This window comes from Chaetodon auriga, chromosome 6, assembly GCF_051107435.1.
Source record: "Chaetodon auriga isolate fChaAug3 chromosome 6, fChaAug3.hap1, whole genome shotgun sequence".
NCBI lineage: Eukaryota > Metazoa > Chordata > Actinopteri > Chaetodontiformes > Chaetodontidae > Chaetodon > Chaetodon auriga.
In genome coordinates, this window is record NC_135079.1 from 8,306,742 (window position 1) to 8,328,752 (window position 22,011).

At 42.1% G+C, this 22,011-nt stretch overlaps 1 protein-coding gene across 2 annotated transcripts in view; it reads right to left on the reverse strand.

Annotated features, from left to right (window-relative positions):
* Positions 1 to 1,161: 1,161 nt before the first annotated feature.
* Positions 1,162 to 22,011, reverse strand: part of LOC143322677 (PDZ domain-containing RING finger protein 4) — a 110,436-nt gene continuing 89,586 nt past the window's right edge. For both annotated transcript variants that reach the window (XM_076734020.1, XM_076734021.1), the window contains 7 exons: positions 19,673 to 19,926; positions 17,235 to 17,337; positions 10,709 to 10,807; positions 8,410 to 8,472; positions 6,562 to 6,663; positions 5,589 to 5,717; positions 1,162 to 4,505 (listed from right to left, as the gene is read on the reverse strand). In XM_076734020.1, coding sequence (XP_076590135.1) covers positions 3,039 to 4,505; positions 5,589 to 5,717; positions 6,562 to 6,663; positions 8,410 to 8,472; positions 10,709 to 10,807; positions 17,235 to 17,337; positions 19,673 to 19,926 — 2,217 coding nt within the window. In that variant the 3' untranslated portion in view covers positions 1,162 to 3,038. The remainder of the gene's footprint in view (positions 4,506 to 5,588; positions 5,718 to 6,561; positions 6,664 to 8,409; positions 8,473 to 10,708; positions 10,808 to 17,234; positions 17,338 to 19,672; positions 19,927 to 22,011) is intronic.

Below are 22,011 nucleotides of genomic sequence, written 5' to 3' on the forward strand. Positions count from 1 at the left end.
TGGTACAACTCACGCCGCTTCTTCATCTCTGGCTTTTCATTGGCATTTTAATGGTCACTGTTCATACAGACTGAGAGTATTAACAAATGAGGGGAGAGCAAATGGGCTCAGGGTATGGCAAGAGTCCTCTTTTCAATACCAATTTGGATGTTGGCGTTTTGTCCATGTATAAATGGAGATGCTTTCACGTGCCAGACTAAAATAGAAATTGAAGGCAGACCAACTACAACTTCAAAATCACACTAGCTGTGACACTTTGGCATTGTAAATCAGTATTGTATGTAAATTAGTCTGCCAGAAGGAAGTGTTTTCATAGTGCAACACAGCCTGAGCAATGGGTCTTTTTGGTCTTGTAAGGAGTTTGGATGGAGTTCTTCACAGGCCAGTTTGCACTCATTAAGTGTCTGGAAATATGACAATATTAAGACTAACAAAGGAAAACCAAACACAAGTGCTTGGCAACAAAACAGAGACATAATGCCTATGGGTAACCAAGAACAATTTCTACTCAAAAGAAAGCATGTATAATAACGTCAGGAAGACTTGGTTCCTTACATTTCACCAGTTTAAAATGTGTGTGTTCAGTTAAATGGAAACACAGAAGTACAGAACAGTCTTCAGGCAATAGTGTATCCGTGACACTCCAATTTCAGCTATAGCACACTGACAACTTGAGATAATACAGAGACCAGAGTATCCCAGAAGCTCTTCCCTGCATATGACAAGGCCATAGCGATGATTAAGTGGTTGGTACATTTTAATGAACACAAAGCCGTCCAAGTGGAGGCTGATTTTAATTGAAATCTCCTTCTGTTTAATCACTTAACATATCCAAAGAGGGGAGAAAAAAAGTGAGACTTGAGGAGGTATGAGGTGTGTTCAGTGCACAAGTAATTCTGTTTGCCTGACTAGACTGGTCTTTCCCCTCAGAGTGGCTTTTTGTTGCTCTCCACCTTTCTTCTTTGTGCATTTTCCCTCAGCATCATCACTGAAGACTAGAGGGACAGCACAGATTGTTGCTCACTTTCACACTGTTTGTAAAGCAACTAAGAAAAACCACTTGAATTACAAATGTAGTGCACTGGATCCTTGCAAATACTAACTATCAGCAGATTTTGGTCGCTCTGCAAATGTCTGATTAAAACATGAAACGGTGTGATGTTTTACCAAAAAACAATAATTTATTATCATTTCTTTTGCAAAGATCACCATTATCACACATTTTACCTGGCTACAAATGTGCCAACTACTCATTACTCAAAATTAGACCATTGACATTGACTCCAAACAAATACAGGGATCGGTTTAAAATTTCAAATTTACAATATTTCAGTTAAAAAGGAGGCATTTGGAATGAGTTTTCTGTACATGTAACTGAACTTTAAAGCCTGTTGATAAATGGCAACCCATTCATTTCACCAGTTTAGTTTTTCAGTGATCTAATATGCTGTGTTCTGAGTCCTGCTCAGTGGCAATCATCCCAACACAAGTTCAATGTGACCTCAAACAGAATTCTGTAATGACTATACAATATCTATGAATCTGTCTAGTTACTTAAAAACTCAAATTATACAATGCATGAATAAGGCTGAAAGATACCTCCCCGTTGCACAGAGGTATCCAGAAACAGTTTGTGTATTAAATCAGTCTGCCACACAAATGCATCATTGATTCAGTTTTTGCTGTTAAGGCTATGCTGAGTAAAGGTGTATGTGGAGAGTAAAAATGATGTAAAAATACTGGTATGTAAAAGCTATGAGCAGGTCCATCTGTTGCTGAATATGTAGAAAAAAACTCAAAATAGTAAGCAAAAATAAAACTGAATACAAAATCTTTTATCCAAAGCTGCACAGCAAACAAACAAGCAGCAGCACTGGCAATGTGTCAGAACATCTTGGACGTTTGTGTTCCTTTAAACCAAAAATCTCCATTTTAGAAGTACAATATATAGTACGTACATAATCCGTGTGTCCTCAAAGGTGTTCCTCCATTGAGCTGTCAGTATAGCAGCTTCTTGTTTGCAGCTTTGTTAGAAAAGTGGCTCAAGTTCACAAATTACAGAAAGAACATATGAAGAGTTTTACTGTAAGATGAGGTATCAAACTTTCAAAAGATGCTTTTATAAAACTGCTGATGACATTGGAAACATGTATTTGTTGACCAGAAACTTTTGTTCATCTTCGCAGTTTACAATGTTCAGCAATCTAAAACCTCAAAGATCTTTCCTCCAAAAACAGATATGACATTTGAGGTGAAACACTTGAGTTTGAAGGGGATTTTTTCCTTTTGATTGCATTTCTTACAAATTCAAGTCAAAGTTATACTCAATCTTTTATAGGGAACAAATTCTACAGTAGTGTGACTGGAATGTGTGTTATTTATGTCCCTTTAAAGCTCAAATTTGTGCCTCATTTACTTTGTTTTTTTTTTTTTTTTTTCATGTAAGCTATCATTTTATATGACTATTAGACCTTATGATTAATTGGACTGGTGGTCCAAGTCTATGCACCAGTAGTCTGAAATATAATTTGACCTACATCTTGACAACGCTGAGAGTTAATGATTTCATCTTTAAAAGATAAATAGATCTGTTTATTAAGGGAGCAGTAAAAAAAAGTTTGTGAAAGGCAGAAAACCCACTGATTCATTGTGTGTTGCAACTGGCAACTATACATAATACACAAAAGAAAATACTCAACTTTCTTGAGATGCTCATACAACTATTTTGAGTTATATGGTTACAACATAAATATGAAAATAGAATTGAAAAGATAAACATGTTTAGAGTGAAGTAATAAAATAATTATATAGTCATAATTTCATAGAAAAAATGTTTTTCCCGCAGAGTGATGTGAAAAGCAATACTGAAAAATATGAAGAAAACGGCATGACACCACTGATAAATTCTTTACAAAATGCTTTTTTTGGGTTACAAACTGTGAAAAATATTCCTATTGTCCTCAAAAAAAGCGCCACATTGAACGAGGCAAGTATATTATACCGCATGGGGTAGAATGTGTGTGTGTTTGATTTTTTTTTTATACAGTAGTGACTGATAGGAAGGCGTTGTGCACTTTGGCCCCCTCAGGGGCCTTAGTACCATGAGTCATCAGCTCCTGGATGGTCATCCAGTTGTCCAGGATCTTCTTGTTGCGTTTCTTCATCATCTTCTTGTGGCTGAGCTCTATAATGCTGACTTCCTTGCGACCCTCGCTGCTGCTCTGAGGGTTCTCCCGCAAGCTTTCCAGCCGACTGCGCTGCATGAACTCTCGTCTTTTCCTCTGTTCTTTTGCTCTGACCAGGTGCTGCTTTCTTTCCTCTTTACTCCAGTACCTCCCCATCTTCATTTCACTCATTGCATCATCATCCGTAGTCATTCCCCCACTACGCTCTTCTTTAATCTTTAGAGCTCGCTCCCTCAGGATCTTGTCTCTCACGGGCCTCTTGGTGATGTAGCGCGTGCCGTCACTGCGGATCTTGACCTTCCACTCCATCTTGGGCTCATTAATGGGCCTCTGAGGCTCTTTGCAGACACTGAGGAGGCTGAGCTGGCTCTGAGCATACTCTACAGCTGAGCGCTGCTGGATCAGCTGCATGTAGCTCTGGTAGTGGCGGGCATGAGCTGGGATGTTGACCTGCCTCTGCTGGGAGCTATGGGATGGAGAAAAGTAAGGAATCTGGGAAGCACGTGGCTTGAATTTCCGGCTGCTGTCCTCCTCAGCTTGAGTTGTCTGGTTTGACTCAGAGGGTTTGCTGTGGTCAGGGCTACTGCTTTTGCCTGGCACTGGAGCACGGCAGGCTGGGATTGGGCTAAGAGAAGGGCCAGTGGCGAGGCCGCTGCAGAGGTTCCTCTGGTTGGTGAGACTAACCATCCTCTGGAGTGAGTGCTCTGGGGAGCGGTCCATTGCAAGAGGAGTGCTCCGTGAACTCTCCGCTGTGTTATAGGCACTGGAGCTGTCCTTGTCCGATTTCTCCAGCCTCTCGTTAATGTCGGCCAGCTTACCCTTTGCGGGATCACTCCGATGGGGGCTTTGGTTTTTAGTTGAGGGTGCAGAGTGGCCCGTGGAGGGAGACTGCTGGCCCTTACGCAGGTTGTGGGCCTGCATGATGTTCTGACATTCCAGCTCGATGCTGCGTAGCTCCTCGTTGAGCATGCGTAGCTCATGCTGTACGCCACCCTGCTCCCCCATGCTGCACTCAATGGTGCTGCGGTGGCTGTAGAACAGGTCGTACTCACCGCTGTTACGTATCTGACACTTAAGCTCCAAGAGCTGCTGGAAACGATCACCCTCCGTCTCATCATCGTCCTCATCCTCTTTGTCCTCCAGCCGCGTAGAGCCGGTGGTACGGTGTGTGTCCCGATTGTCTCTCAGGCACTGTGACAGACGTCTCTGGATGTGTGCCAGGACATTATGCTCCGAGCTCTCCATTCTGTCTCTTATACTGAGTACGCTATCTTTATGATGAGGGAGTGTGGAGCAGGTGGGCTTGTCATCTTCTGCTCTCTGAAATGAATAAGATAAGACATCGTGATAAACTTCTCTTTTAATGAACCAGAGAAGGATGTGTGTAAACCTGTTTTTAAGCATATTATCAACTTACTTGCATGAATACTCTCAAATATGTTGTAATTAATGAAACATGTTATTTCTGATGAACTTTGAAAGGTACTCTGGTGTTTTCTGCTACAGTTTTCTGTTTTAGCTTCCTTTTTATGAAATGAGGACAGAAAACAACAAAAAGTCAACAGAACTACAGTATTTAAGAGTTCAAGAAGTGCAACCCTATTCTGCATTCTCCTGAAGGATTACATGTGCTGTTGTGCATAACTCTGTTCTACAGCTCTGTTACTTCAGGGATTGTTTCCTCTCTGCCATGTCTTTGAAGTTCCATTTATAAGGTTTTTTTTGTAGCATGCTATCTTCCCAACAAAACAGAATTTTAAATTATGATTACTAATGTTTGGAATTTAAATGGTGCAACAGTCCCCTTCCATAAATATTCATAATCATTATTTTATATTCATATTTCAAAGCTTGTTTTCACTGTTTTGCCAAGTAAATGAAGAGCTTGAATCAATCGCTGCCACTGTTTAGATCTGGTTAATATTGACTGTGAATTGTGTCCTAATACTGTCAAAGCAATTATTGGTCAGTCTTATGGTGTGATGTTCATAACTCAGTGGGTACTGCGGTCTCCCAGACAGCAGGAATGTTAACCTAAAGGTACAATGTGTAAGAACCATAGACTGCATAAAACAATGGACATAGTCCACAGCTAGCTGGCAACTTCAGTGGATATCTCTGCAACTCAAGACATAGATGTCTTTGACAGAGCGTCAGAACTGTTAATGTTTAATGTTTGAGGGTTTTTTTTTACATTTTAAACAAAATTTCTGTCCATATCTTAAACATTGTACCTTTAAATCTATTCCTTTGGAGCTCACTAGTTTTTAGGGGCGTTAGTCTTATTGAACAGAGCAAGAAAAAGAAACAGGCTTTCCAGAGTTTCTTAAATCCAGTAAACAAGGCTTTGTCATTGACTTGCTAATCCAGTTATGCAAAGCATATGTTTTGCTGCTGTCTGACCTGTTCATACTCCTGCTCCTCCTGTAAGGCAGCCAGTTCCATCTCCTCTCTCTGCTGCTCCTCCAACATTTCCATCTTCAGCTGCTCCAGGAACTCGCTGTGCTCATCATCCAGCCAGGCCTCCTCCAGCTAAGGGTGAATGAAGAAGGGAAGCGTATGGAAAGAGAGAGAGAAAGAAAGGGGTGAGTGTTATTTGTCAAGGCCTAAAGCTTGTGGCGACACTGTGTCTCCAAACAAATAGTTGGGTGTTCCAAATGGGTGCCCAAATAGGATTTTCAGAAAGAACTCCCAGCATGGTTTTGAAATAACTGCAAGCATCAATGTGATGTGGTGTTTGACAGATATGCAGTTCCCTGTTTCTTAACCAACAAAACACCAGCACCACCACTCATCTTTAAAACATGCATCGTAATCTTAAAATCAAGCCAAAGCAGTTTAATGGACATAAGACTGCCACCTTTGACCTATTTGCTCTACACCATCCATCATCTGTTTGTCTGGCCGATGTAAACCAAATGGGATCCATATCTGAAGACGTCAGATTTACTACAGAGAGACACAATTAATTATAAAGACTCTAGTATTGCTCCTGGCTCATCTGCACTGCGGCAGAGTCCTTTCACTTATTTGCCGTCGGCCTTGGGCCTGAACTCACTCCACATTAGCATGCCATTAGCTTTTATGGCTTACCGTTGGAAGTCAATTACAGTGGCGCTACATAAAAATAAAACATGATGAGGTGTCTCAGTGGTGGCTTCTACAAGGAGTGGTTGTGGCATCGGTGAGGGGGGAGGGTTGGCTACCCCAGACAGCTAAGGTTTACTCTGAGCAAATACACTGTAAATGACAAACCTTCAAGGATGCAATTTATGAGTAGCGTGCTTCCTTTATCCATGTTAGGCTCACAGTCAGTGTTTTCATTCAGTGACTAAAACATGCAGTATGTCAGTGACAGTGTGTGGTCATTTCTAACCTGCATCTCCGGTCTGGCAACCAGCAGCACAATGTTCCTACATTCATCATTGGAGAGCGCTGCCATAGCTTCCTCTCGATCTTGTACGTCTTGGCCATTAATCTGAAGATGAAATACAAATACCATGTACCATGCTTACTATTAAATCAGACATAAGCAAGCAAACATGTATTGGACACACAAATGCAAATATTTGAACACAATTACATACATACACACATTCATACACTGAAGACAGCTTCATTTTCTCAATATAAAAGCCCTTACGAAAAACAAAGTGCCACAATAAAAGTGGCACTGCACAGTAATGCCTTTGTTTCTGGTGGAAATTGTAAACACTCTGTGCTGCTCCCTAATATGAAGCAGGACCTAGCAGTGATTATGAATGGGACAGTAACTGCCGACGGAGCTGTTGTGTTCACCAAAGTATCCGGCAGCCTACATACATCTAGCCGTACAATTAACTGGCCACTGACAGGGGGCGTCCATCTTTTTGCAGGCAGAGTAATGGCCCTGTCACTAGTGGATAATAGTGCCAGAGTACTGGTCTGCCTCACAAACACACACACACACACACACACACTCCTGGCTTAAATCAGTCACACAACACATGGTAGACACCGGGCAATTAGACCAACAGTGCTTATGCATCTGCCTCCCGCATCTAATAATCGCTTGCGCAGACTACTTCTTCGTTGACTTTATTCCTCTCTCAAAATGCACAACTGTACCTGTTAACAGACATTTTCTGCATAGAATACTGTGGTTTGCTTCTTAGTTCATAGACCCATTCCCTGTCAGTGTTAAAACAGTTCACATTACCCATTTGTGGCATCAAAATTTCCCTGTGCACTACATTTAACCTTAATGCTGCACAAATGAGTATTTTTCATATGAACAACGACTATGTATAATCTAAAAGGTGCCACAACCCACACTGAATTATCACCTACCTCTGCTGTTCCTCCCCATCTCTAATGAGCTTTTGAGCCTGTTTTAGTTTGTTGTTGCTGGGCCTGCAATGCAACCTTCTCTCTCACATATCACATTTTCAGCAGCAGAAGGGAAACATTTACCGAGAAATAATCCCGATAAGGCCACTGCAGTTTGGTGCTTGGAGGGTCGCATGCATACAGACATACAGGCATATTTCCCCCAGGAATTGGTGGAGACCCAAACATAGCTAAAAGGAAAGTGAAGTATTGGACTTGTATTCTTAAGAAGATTAAAAAGCAGCTCAAAATCAATGCTAATGTTGCTCTGTCTGCTGAATGTGTAAAAAGGCAATTGTTTGCCATAACAATTCAATAAGGTGATGCGTCAGATGTTGTTTTCATCTTGTTTCGCTGCCCCCAAGTGGCCAAAATAAATTCATTAATGCAGCTTTAACATTAAAATTGGAAGCTCTCACCTACACAAAAACAGTAATTACCCACCTAATCCACTGAGGTAACACTATCCAGCCCTCAGCCCTAACAACTGCCTCTCATTGTCAGGACCAGAATTCCTCTGAATCTCTGGCCTGAAAATGAAGCTTGGGGATAATAACAGTCATGGCCTCTCAGCTATCCTGTAGGAGGCAGTGAGCTGCAGCACAGCGTCATCCTGAACCAGAACTCTTAAAAACCCCTGTTGGTGCTGAGTCGGTAACTAAAACAGCCAGGGGGGCATTTCTCCCCCTCTAACAGTCACAGCGGGGGCGAGTTCCCCCTTTAATGTGCAGCCATTAAAAATGAATGGGCTCTCGTGCTGGGAGACAGTGGTTGTGTGACAAAATAAAAGCGTGTTTTTACGTTGACTCTAATGAGAGTTTGTGTAGAGGGGCGGTAAGAGAGTGTCCTCCTGTACCTGTAAAATGCGATCCCCCTCTCGGATGCGTCCATCTCTGGCAGCGATGCTGTTTGGACTGATCTGTGAAGGTAGAGGGAGGAAAATAATGCCTCTGAAACACTTTCAGTCTTCTTTCAAGAGAATTGCGAAGTGCCTGAAAATGTTTTAACTCATTATGTAGACATCTCCCAGCTAGACATGTCTAGACTATTATTAACAATGTGAGCACACACAGTAGGTGGGCTACAATGGGAAGACCTTAGATATAAAATGGCTTTCCTGCAGCTGCAGGGATAGTTTTAGCCCTGAGCAAAAGCCACAACAAACTGAGTTATCACCTTTATCATTTAAGTCCTGAATTGTACCCGGCTCAGTTGTTATATTCTGGCAGGTTTATATAGCACAAGCCTCTGCATATAGCATTCACAGGCTGTAACTCAACATCAACACATGATGCACCTGCTCCTCCTATAACTAATGCCAGTGAACAAGGAGGCAGGACACTATTTCATCAGCCAATCAATCGGTGTCTGGGGCCATTCGTTTCACTCTTCCCTTTCAGGTGGGATCTCTGGAGATGGTGAGGTGCTGTGGCACTCCATCTTCATGATAGTCCACTCCTACACAGAGGAACACTCATTAAACTGGGAGAGAGGTCACAAGACAGGAATTGGGGGTAGGACTGGAGGGAACGGAGCAAACTGAAGGTAATCTCTCTGAAGTTATGGGGAGAGCACCCAAAGCCTAAATAATCTGCAACAGAAAACTGAAATATAGGAAAATATAGGAATGTTTGCTCATTACAGTTTTGCCAAAGAACAAGAAGGCCTTGAGTTTGACTGTCAGCTTTGGTTCTTTCTGTGTGCCTTTCTCACTTTGTTTGAACGTGGAACGAAAATGGACCCGGAGGAAACAAACAACGAGGTGGAAGGTGGGCTGTAAACTCTAAATTGCTCTTTAGTGTGAATGGGAGTGGTTGTTGGTCCTGCAATAGACTGGCAACCTGTCCAGGATGGACTCTGCCTTTTTGCCCTATCCATGCTTGGACAGACTCCAGCCCCCTGTGCACCTGAGAAGAATTAAACAGGTGTAGAAAATGGGCAGGTGGACCAAAGTACTGTCCTTTTTCTGCTCTCTTCTGAATAATTTAACCATCGTACCATAAGACACAATGGAAACACACATAAATAGCTTAAAAGCAATGAGGCCATTCATCAAGCACTACAAAGTTGGGAATTCTAGCTTGTTTTAAAATGACCTTGCATTGTTCTGAACTGCATGTTGATGTGTTCTCACTATTTATGCAAGATCAGAACACGTAACACCTCTTCTAACACATCGTGTATACAGTGACATTCAGCCGCCTCATCGAAATGCAGCACACACCTCTTAGCTCTACTTTTTTGCAGAGTGAACACTTAAAGATGCTGCCAGGAGCCACAGACCACATTGATTTATATTCCACTCTGCTCTCAAAGCGAACACCTTGCAGGGTCCGAGTCAACTTCAAACGAATCGGAGGGAAAGTTGAGCAGAATGGAGAACAGTATAGGTTTCCAACAAGTGGGAGAAAAATGCTAACATGTATCTCACAGCTTGCTTGTTCTATGTCAGCTGTACTGAAAGGACTGCGTGAAGAACTCTGACAAGATCTGAGAGCATTTTTTTTTTCCCCCAGTCTTGGCAGTCATTTCATGTTTACAGCTGACAGTATCATCAGGCAGTCAGAACGTTGCCAAACTGTTCAATAGCGTCATTTGTATTTGATAAAAGAGTTCAATTTTAAAATTACTATACCCAATAGAGAAACCTGCTATGCTCACATGAACACTAAAGTAAATCATAAATTGGGAAATGAATAATAAATATCACAATTGATTTAGTCTTGGAAATCTCTCTCTTTCATTTGTTTAGACATTTTACCGAAAAACTCTCATACTGTCACTTTGACAACAGTGTTCATGTCAAAGAACTGAAGTGAAAGATCGGTACAATATGGAAATACCTTATGTCCTAAGTGTATTAATGTTTTCATTTTTTAAACAGCTAGCTGTCCTAAATGTGGTGGTGAGGAAAAAAAAAGGCTTGCAGGAGGAGGATATATTTATGTTGCATGTGTTTTTTTGCAGTATCTCCAGGAGCAAAGCAGAGTGGGGAAAGATCAAAGAGATGCAATTCTGTGGTTAGCGAGTTCTTAAAATGAAAAGTTTCTCACGGCAAACTAAGTTAGAAGATGCACCACTCATGGTGTTATATGAAGGAAATTATCTCTTTGAACTCAAGGTGGATCATCTTGAAGGGCAAGTAACCTCCTCACCTCACTGACATAGATGGCAACATCCTCCTCTTCATCTGTTCTGTAGCAGAGAGTTAGGCCCAACTTCTCTTGGCTGCTGAGTCGACACAGTTCCACTTCCTAAATAGATGAGGGGGAAAATACAATACATGTAAAAACAAGACATTGAAAGTTCATTTTTGACCTTGGAAACAGTTTCACCACAGGGTCCATTTAGCTACTTTGGAGTGTTTGATTATATCACACAGTCTTCCTCTAGAGGTGGAGTGTGCCATTGTCATGGAATTGTAGATGGTCAAATTAGATTTTTCTGAGCACTTTAAGCCAACATGGAAGAGAAATCCTAGAAGTGTTGAAATTTACTACCATTCCATAACAACTGCACTCACTCTACTACGAAATGAACCTCATTGAGATATCGTTTTGCCAACATTGAGGACCTCTGTAACCTTTAATAAAGAAGCAAACTAAGACTCCAAATAAATTCTGTCCACTTGCCATAAAACTAAAATCTTGATGCATAACAACGGATACACAAACACAAAGTTTCTGCTCAACTGAGGATCAAGTAACAATGTTCTTCAAGTTTGAGCTCAAAAATCCTGCTTGTTTTTGAGACGCTCTGAGTCTGGATTGCCGACTCTCGTCTGAGGTTTTTGAGTCTCAGAGTGTTTGATCATGAAAGACATTCTCAGCTCGCAGAGTTTGATCGGTGGGGCTTTGATAAATGTCAAAGGACCTCAAGTGTTTTTCTTTCAAGCTGTTGCCAAGTTATAGAATATTAGACTATAAATAAACTAGAATTATGCTAGTGCTACCAGATATACATATTTACTGCAGCACCAAAGTATTCCCCATCTTCCCTCAGGGAGAGATCAACAAACTATTGACTTACAAATCAGTGGTCGTCATATTTCCCCCAAGCCTCTTGGAACACAGCAGATTACCCTGGCGTCAACAGGAATTCTTCATTTAAGTTCATAAATGCACACACACAAATTTGATTAACCACTAGCACTTGAGTGAGTGACACAGTCCCCCTTCATCTCATATCTAAAAAACACAACTTCCAATTTCTCCCGGGCTCGCAGACAGTTTATGTACATAACCTACTTTGCACTCCATTTCCCACAACACAGGCCCAGCCAAACACCAAACAGCACGAGCCCGTGCCCCATCTCCAAATGCTGAAACACATCAAGGGTGTTGGAGGGAATCGAGTGTGAAATGGCCTCTCCTCCCAAAGTCTTCATTAGAGCAGAAACACACCAACTCTCAGCAGCAGGAGTGAGGTGGTTGAGTGGAGAGGAGGACGGAGGGGGCAGAGAGAAATGAGGCAACGGCAATGGCTCTGGTGGGGCTCAGAGGGGTCTCGCACAGAAAGAGAGATTCATTTCCTCTGTGACAAGTGTGGGTTGGCTGGTTACACGTGTCAGATGTGGCTGGGCTTTGGGAAGGGGACGAGGGGGTCGAAGTCTGACCGTGGTGGGATGAGATGAGGGGAAAAGGCCAATACCGCTGCCAGAAAGCTGCCACCTGGTGCCTCTGGCTACCCCTCCTAAGCTGTTTATGGCCCCCCACTTCCTCACACACAAACAAACACATCTTTAGACTCAATTCCCATTTTCTCCTTCTCTCCTGTCACCCTTTTCTTTCAACACTTCTCTACCTCTGCTTTTCTCACACATTGGCAGATCACTGAGGTGTTTTTGGACCAGGGATCTGCTGCTGCTGCTGCTGTTGCTGCGGGGCAACACGCACTAAAAAAGTAATTCCTGCATCCCTGTACAATTCCTACGCTTACACACACAATTCAGCAGAGCACACACATTTTCACAGACACAGAGAAAAAGAGCTGGAGAAAAACGACATTGTCTGAGCTTTGTCGTTTTATCTTTCCCGACACCCTCCACCTGATGGGGAGCTCAGATCTTTAATTGACTGTCTCAAAAGCGACGACAACCTCAAATCCCGGCTGATATGCAAGGACACAACGTGAGAGGCAAGAAGCTTTGCCTCTGACAACCTGAACAAAGCGTGCTGCAAGAATCAGTCATTAGCTATATTAAAAATGTTACTAATGAGTTACCACTGTTATTGTTGGTAGAGACATTATTAAAGCAGTACATCGCCTGATGCAACGAAGCAGTCATGGAGGTAATGGGAGCCACAAAGACAGCACACACCTTGCATGCTAACACATGAGAAGTTGTGAGATATCTGTGGGAAATATTGAAATGGCGAGCAATGTCTCAGAGACGCTGTCTAAAAATATACCACACAAATTAATTGCTGAGACTGAGGCAAAGCATAGGTGTGAGCAGGTACTACATCATCCCTATCTGGCTCTGCGAAACAAGCCTAAAGTTACCTCTGACTAATTAATGGCTAGATGTAGTGCAGGAGACCTGTGGCTAAATGATCAGAGAAAATAGATTGCTACAATTACTGCATGTTGGATGAAACATCAGACGACCGTGTTGAACTATGTGCAGCCCACATATGTGACCCTTTGTTTTCCTCACCAGACGTTCTTTGGTTTTCTTGTTTTAAGATAATATTATGTAGAAAAAACACCCACTCACACTCAGATGCCTCAGTAAAAGGAGGTTGTCTCCTGATCCATCAAACATGCATTCACCAATCTCAGTCTAGCCTGCTCCCTTTTGATTTTACTTGTTCTCCATTTTCCAGGCGAGCTCTCTGCCTCTCAGGCGGGAGATTGCCGCGTGGCACAGGGAAGAGGGCTGACAGTAAATTAATGACTGCGATGGCGTGATTAGGGGGAAGATTGCCGCCCACCATCAAAGCGCATTGGATGCTGTCATAATAATCGCGCCTTTGATTACCAGTAATTAAAAAAGCAGTCACAAATGCATGGATGGCTACCACTGGCAAGAAGAGAAGGAAGACTATCTCTGAGCTTGGAGCACTTCACTTCTTCAGAACTTACCGAAACTAATCAAAGGAAGGGTTACTAACATGGTGTTGTGGCCACATGCACATCAAGGGATTCGAGGAAACGTATGATGTGTCAGTGTGAAATTCTAGCTATAAGGAATAGCCTGTGTGTTTCATTATTCCAAACAAGCCAACCATCAGAGAGGACAGAGATGTTTTAGGCTCTCACACTGAGTCCAGGATTTGTTCAGTTTTAACCATAAGGAGGCAGAGAAATTCTCCTTCGCCCCTGCCGCAGAATGAACAAAAAAGTTGAGACACTGTGTATCACGTGTATCATGATTGGGTGTGAAAGGGGCATCCTGGAAAGGCTCAGTCGTTCACAAGCAAGGATGGAGCGAGGTTCACCACTTTATGAACACATGATTGGGTAAAAAATATTACTGCATGAGCTCAGGAACACTTTGGAAAATCATTGTCACTAAACGCAGTTTGTTCGCAAATGATTACATTCTGTTTTTATATATGTTTTACACAGCGTGCCAACTTTTTTGGACTCAGGGTCGTAGATAAACTTCGAGGGAAGTGGAGTGCATTATGGTGGGATACAAGAAAAATCAGGATATAGTGGAAAATCGAAGAATGAGTTAAAATACTAATAACTTGGTGAAACCAGTCAGTAATCAGATTTTTCTCTACCCACTATTTACTACTACTTTACTACTTATTTTAAGTGTGTAAGATTCTGCAGTAAAAGCCTTAAATTAAGACTGTCTGTCTTTCACATTTAGTTTAACGTTGCACCTATATATATGAAAGCTATTTATTTTAGGGTCTTTTTCATTTAGGCAGACTGACTTGGATTTATTTACTTTGGATGCAAATGTGGCACTTCCTTTCATCCTACATCATGGGTAGGACAGCAGTGCTCTCCCTATCTGTAGTCTTTCATGAACATGTGCAGTTATTCATGTTACATGTATACATGACAAAAATCAAACAGGTTTCTCCTGCAGAAATCTCGCTGCATTTACTTAATTTCTCTAATCTTTTTTTCCAACTACAGAAACCTGTCATATACATGATGTTTAAGAAATAGTTTTGCTACAGGAAGCCATCAGTAACCTAGCTGCATTCTATTTTCTTTCTTTCTTCAGTATCAGTAAAATATCTGGCTGTAGCTGCAAAAAGCTCCACTGTTCATCAGCTAGCTGCTAACCTTGTCTGCTCTTTGGTGCTCGACAGGTAGCTGCCTGCAGTGGCGAGCAGTCTGCTTAAGCAGGTGCCAACAGATCGTACTACAGCAAAAAAAACAAAAACACAACTCAACTTTTGCCACAATGCAATGCAACATCATTCAGCAAGCCCACATTCCTTACAACTAATTTGGTTTTAGGGCAGGGCTGTTTTTGGTCTGAATCCTTGATAAGCTGCAGTCCGTAAAACCAAAACAATGAGCAGAAAAGACGCTAAAACGTCCCGTAGAGCTGAGGAGCGGGCAGAACCACTACAAATAACTCCTTTTACATTACACATAGTCATCTGGATCATAAATATTGATTAGGGCGGCTTTAAGGGCATGTAAAGGTGGAGGTCATAAAAGTAGTAACAGTTCAGGTGTCAGTCTTTTGATGTCTGTCCTGACAAAGCAATACTCAGTATGCTGTGCATCCTGTGGCCACTTATTAAGTGCTGAGTACAGGAAAATGGGAATTCTGTCCAAACAGCTTTGAAATATACAATATACTATGTGTGTGTACTTCTGTGGCATCTCTCCACCTTATGAACCACTATCCTCCAGGACTCCTGCATGTTGATTACCCTAACAGAAACATCAATGTCCTGGTGTATTAGAAAGGTGAATTAGATTCAGACGGTTTCCCTGTGATGTGACAGCAAACTGCTCTCCCCCGCTGAGCTTTTTCATCTAACAAAGGTAATTTAAAGAAATGTCTTTCATTTTCTTTCCTCTCCTTCAGCGGGGAGTGAGGGATCAGGTCGAATCTGAAAGTGGCTTTTCAGCTTTCGTCTACATCCCCCTCACAGCGTTTTCAGTTGACATACAGTAAGTGGGGCTGCATTAGCGTGGAATCTAACTCCTCGAGCGTGAAATAAAAAAAAAAAAAGGTGCAGCCTACAGAGCATACACAGTATAATAGGATTTGTTAATAGCAATGAGGCATAAAGAGAGGCTTTAATATATTGTATTTGTTCCGATTTGACACTCGGGCCTCTGCGATCCAAATGGGTGCACATATCTCTTTGGGATGTGAAGAAGAAACGGCTCAAGCTCAGTGGGTGGAAGCATTCAGAACAAATGTAAATGAAACAAATAAGAAGAGGGAGGGGTGAGCAATCATCATACATCAGACCAGTCGAAGCCCCGCTGCAATGTGCTCACACCTCAATGACTCGGAAATAAAGAATATTGGACCAAAGCGGAGGCAGTCTGTTTATCTCCTCCCGTCACAGTTGAATCAGTGCATCTGTATGTATATCTGTACATGTCAGAGTTCAGCAGCCTTAAAAACATCACCTGTCCAGCTGCTCCTGTTACTTACACTTCACTAAAGACACAGAAGAAATGTGTTTCTTTGTTTCTTCTTCTGCTTACTAACACCTGACACACACACACGCACCTCGCTAAAATCAGGTTTAATCGAGCTCAGAGTCAACCAGCTTGGTAGCTTTTTCCCCCTGAGTTGTGAAAACAATTAGTAAATCTCAGGTAACACTGGCACAGTTTGGAGATCTCCAACTTTCTCGCTTTGCCTTGCAAGAAAAAAAAAGGCAAGAACATGGAGACGTGGCATCACTGCCGATGGATGGAAGGGATTTCTCAAGCTGTCTGCAGCGTCGCTCATCATATGTCACAACTGTGCCTCTGGAATCTGCCTGAGGAGTCAATTAGTGTTCGCGTCCATCCACCAATTGCTAAGCACAATTAAATATGGGGTGTTGAGGGGATGTGTGTCCATGTGTTGGATGGGTCAGATGTGTGTTTGTACATATGGGTGCTAAAATTTCAATGTTTGTCAAGTGGTAAAGCCCTGCTGATGCTTGACTGTTGAGGCCAATATCCATATGAATACCTATCTCATTGGTTTAATACATACACAAACTGAAGTGTAAAAAATGATAAGATATGGTTTTCAAGCATCCTCATGACAATGTCAAAGCACTCCAGGAAGTCACTGCAGCGGCCACTTACAGCATGCGACTCCCCATGAAACCACAAAATGCTGTTTTTACACGTCTGTTTGTTAGTTAGTGCCGGTTGGTGGCTAGGTGGTATTCTAGGCTAACAGCTACAGCTACCAGACCGGCATTACAGAGGTATCAGTGTAAGTCTCAGCAAGAAAGCCAATAAGCGTATTTCCCATAATATTTAATTACTCCTTCAGGGGTGTGACTACTTTGTGCACTAAGCTAACGTGAAATCCTCAGTGTCCTCTGGCGTACAAACCATGCAATGTCGACACTATTTCACTTTCTTTCTTTGGCATTTCTGTGCCACAATTTTTTGTTTCTTTTCTGCCGACACGTGCACCAGCGCATGTCAGCGATCAGCTAAAACTAGCTGATAATATTAGCCGTGCCAATGAATCTCTCTCTTGTAAACAGTGATGTCAAGTGTGATTCCTACCTCATACTCAAACTCCTCTGTCCTCTCTCCATCAGCTGGAACAGGGGAGAGGTAGTCTGTCCCTTCATAGTAATCCTGGTCCATTGTATGAAGAGAATGACAGCTGTCAGGGGAGACACACAGAGGAAGAAAGAGAGGGAAAGACAGACAGACGGGGAGGGAGGCAGAGGAACAGAAAGAGGTGGAGGAGTTGGGCGTGAGCAAGATCTTTTTCCTCATTTTCTTTCATATGTGTTCAATACCTCTAAGTGACAGGATTTCCTTGCCTTTGTCTTTGCTAGAATCTGAAGAATAAAGGATTTGTCAAGGGCTTTCACTAGCTCTGGAGTGTGTGTGTGATAAAAGTACAGCCCCTTGTTAATAACAGCATATCCACATAATTTGCTTCCTGCTCTTGACAGACAAAACCCCCCACATTGTACAGTGTAATTCTATTATGCTTCCCTCAGTCACTGAACAAAACCGCATTGTGAGGGCCCAACAAGATGAGCAGCTTCAGTGCTACACGATATAATTCACGCTGGACAAAAACTTCAAAAAAGACACTGCTGAACATGTTGAGTGACGTGTTCGGGGGCCGTCTGACTCTCAGATTACCCAGCGCTGTAAAACTGTCTCCAAACAATCTCCCAGTCACAAAACCAGACTGGTAAATGTCAGAATGCTTTATACTTTGATGCCTCAATATTACCCATATACCAGCACTGGCAGCGGGTGCAAAGAATACAATTACAAGTTTACAATCCAGCCTCAAAACCAAGAGTGACAAACATTTGTTGCACCTATAAAATCTGTTTTATATTGAATTTCGCACCTGAGCTCAGATGAAGAGAAGAAAATGCGAGTTTTATGGGACACATTGATTACACTTGGAGTCGGCCTCGGGCTGTAAGTAGCCCTCGAGCACACGTTGCACTGTGTTGCCTAGTTTTTTTATTAGCCCATTTGCTTTAATCACCTTGTAAACCTTCCATGAGTCAAAACGGATACACCAAGCAGCTCCAATTATGGCATGAAGGCCCTGTGGGGAATTCTACGGTAATGTGTGAGATGTATACATGTGGCGATGATTCTGATCAGGTCATTTACAGCACTTTATGACTAGTATGTAACACTGACGATAACAGAGGCTTAATGATATTTTTAATAATGAGAGATAAAGGATGGAGCAGCCAACTGAAATTCCATCCCTGAATGTCTCAGCAACGGTTATTCAGAGATGTTTATGATTGCTGGGAATTAATTATACAGCGTGACAAACGCACTCACGGTTCACCAGCTCCATCCTGACTTCCCGGTTCTGTGCCGTGAAGCTCCTGCATTGCTACTGTCTCATTGTTTCATTCCCAAGAGGTGAAACCCAGATACTCCTTTATGCTAAACATGCCTTGTTCACAGTTTACTTCTCCTTTGAGATGAACAGAATATAAACGAAAATGCCAGAAGAGGAAATAATGAACCCTGTTTCTTTTGTTGCTTTCCAGAAAACCTCTTGTTGATACTTTAAACTCTCAACTCTCTGGTTTCATGCTTTACTCTCACACAGACAATGACAACATGTCTTTGAGGTATTGTACTATCCAGCATCCAGCTGAGATGTGATGAGACTTCTACTGATTGTAATATGTCTTTTGGTAGAGGTCTGTTAGCTGTGTCCTGACCAGGGAAACAACAGCAAACTGCATATTGATTCACCTGTAAGTGACAATCACAAGTATCCCCCCTGTGACTCTGTCTGTGCTGCGTTCAAGTGATGTAGGAGTATCAATTTCCATGACGGATCCAGATTCTCATGTATGCTAAATCACTTGAGGCAGTCATACATGATTAAATGTCGGTGGTTGAATTGTTGATGATATTCGCTCTCAGTGTTTTCAAACTCAGTCTCCCTGGTGATACGTTTAAGTTAACGCTTTATACTAAATTAAACATTGAAATGCCGAGCACACTTCGCACATACATTCTGTATTAATGGTTAATTAGGACCACTTAGCTCTGTCCTTTATTTCTTCTTCTTTTTTTTAAATTAGGTTTGTCCTATTGGTAAGTAGAAGACGTGAAGGACACAGAGGAGCTCATTCATCAAACAAATCTATATTTGTCAGAATAGACTGAGCAGCTGGTTAGACAATTCATTTATATTTTACAGGCGGCTTGCATACTTGTAATGCTAATCCTGTGAACACTGATATTTCTGCTTCATAGCTCAATAACATTTCTCACTACTTTTTACTTCTTAATTACCATCAGTCCCAGCCAAAGTCAAAACAAGGACACAACAAACTCTTCAAGGCACTGCACAGAAATCCTTTGGAGTTTTATCATGTCAAATAAAAAATCCGATTTATCAAATCCCTGACCTTCAAACTATAATCCCAATTCACATTTAGGATTGACAGAGATGTAAAATAAGTCCCTACATTTCCTGTTGTACGTACCTGTCAGAGAGCAGGAAGGGACAGACGTCAGGCACGGGAGGGGTCGAAGGTCGGAGCTTTGCCAGCGCCATGATGTGTTCAAAGGTGATATCGGTCTGAGTGCACACGTCCACCACATGGATTTCCTGAGGGGGGCCATGGGGGCGGCCACTGGGGGTCCGCCTGATGACCTGCACCACAACGGGGTCCTTGGCAGTGCGAAAGGCTTCCACAGTCTCCTCATGGCTGGACTTGGACAACTCCTTCCCATTCACCTGAGGAGGACAGAGAAAATTGACCCTTGATAATGTTTGTCTGCGATATGAAAACTGGTTCAGCTAAATCTGTCCATGCAGAAGAACCAGAGCTGTTGCTAAGTGACATTAGATAGAAAGCAAGAGGGATGGGACGTATAATATCACAAAGACACAGGTCTGATTCAGAGAAGTCTGTGTACAACAACGCTGAGCTCTGCATCGACCCAGCCTCCTCCTTTACTAGCATTTTAGTATGTTGATGGTTTGTGAAGGCATGAACAGTCTGTCTCAAGAGCATCACATGAGCAGAGCCATGCCACCACATTTAAGTGCATATCGATGCAGGAAATGGTTAAAACCGTAACATAAATTGTACACAAGTTAACCCGCTTTCAAGGTTTACTGGGAAACATAAGCACCAGATCACCACCTCCAAAGCCTCTGGACATGCAGCATACTGTATAAAGAGTGAATGCATTCGGATAGAAATGTACTTTTTTTTCTACTCGTGAATGTCTTCTCGACATGATCAAAAAGAAATCTTTATGAATACACTGGAAAAAATATACACCAAAACACGGTTTGATGCAATGGTATCAGACTGTTAGATCAAAGCCCAAATGGCCCCTGTTCACCCAGTCCATCTTCAACCTCATCTTCACAAAATGAACTGGATTTTCTGGTAGATTGAAAACCATTTGCACTACAGCTGGCACATAGAAAGAAAATCATTGCTTCATTTAACATCAGTAATTCCTCTGGAAGAGAAGCCATGGCTGTCGAATACCTCGGAGAATGTGCTGTGGTATAAACGCCGAAACCAGAGATTATAATTTAGATAACCGCAGAAAAGAAAGAAGGTAGACACAGCATAATTACACTTGCACTTGTATTTAAATACGGTTTTGGAATGGAGCATTTCTTGCAAGGCAAAGTGAAATCAGTTTAAATGATAAATGTAGAAGAACGCATTTGTATTCACACGTGTCAGCTGTGGAAAAACAGGAAGGCTGGGAACCTCAGAAGCATCAGTGGTTCAGAACTCAAATCACAAACCCGCTTTAAAATGCAACACAGTGGTAGAAATAAAAACACACAGCCTAGTTCAGACTAACAAAATGACCTAAATTCAAGAGCCGTCGATAGTTTCAAGCAACTCCGGCTGCATCTATGTGCTGCCTCTAAATGAATATTAAAGATGCAGAAGCCACCAGGGAGTTCCTACAGAGAGATCTTATATTTTCAACCCCCACATATTCCACCGCTAATGCACTTTTTCTTGTTCCGTTACACATCTCACATCTCTTACACATCTGACTTTGAGAAAGTACATTCTGAGAAATGACTCAGCATGTTTTGAGCAGCAGCAAAATGTCAATAGAGGCTGATAGCATAAATCTTCTGGAAAGCCACAAGTCCCCATCTGAGGATGTCATGATTGATCCTGAACCCTGAACCGCTGCATTATGTGAATGAATGAAAAAGCAAAGACAATTATATCCCAGAATGGGTCTCTGTTCCCATATTGGGTCACACACACAAAATAATATTTCCATCAGTTTTGGGGATATTACATAGACATACATTCATTTCCTGGATTTACTGTCACCATAACGGCAGTCTTCATCCTAACCTTCAATGATTCACATGTTGGAGACTTGTGTTTTGGCCCCATGTGGAAGGCGAGTCCCCACAATGTGATGATATAAAAAGATTTATGTCCCCAAAACATGACGAATATAATTCATCTCCACACACACACACACACACACAAGTCATCAGGGTTTGTGTGTTACACAGCTGCTGTCCTAACTTAGCCTCCTCTTAAAGGGACACTCCAGCAATTTAATGTTGCACTTGTATAAAGACAAACTTTAAGAAGCAGAGGCCAAGAGTAGCTTCCAAGCTCCAAAACCCTGGATCCTACACATGATATAATGCAACTTGATAGCCTCTTAGACACCCCTGAAGACATCATCAGAGGTTATATTTCTAACTTAAGGAAGCTCCCTCCACAAACGCCACAAAAGACATTATAGGACTGTTAACTGAGCTGATCTTGTGTAAAACCAGGGGAGAGCCCCTTTAATTTATTCGTTCAAT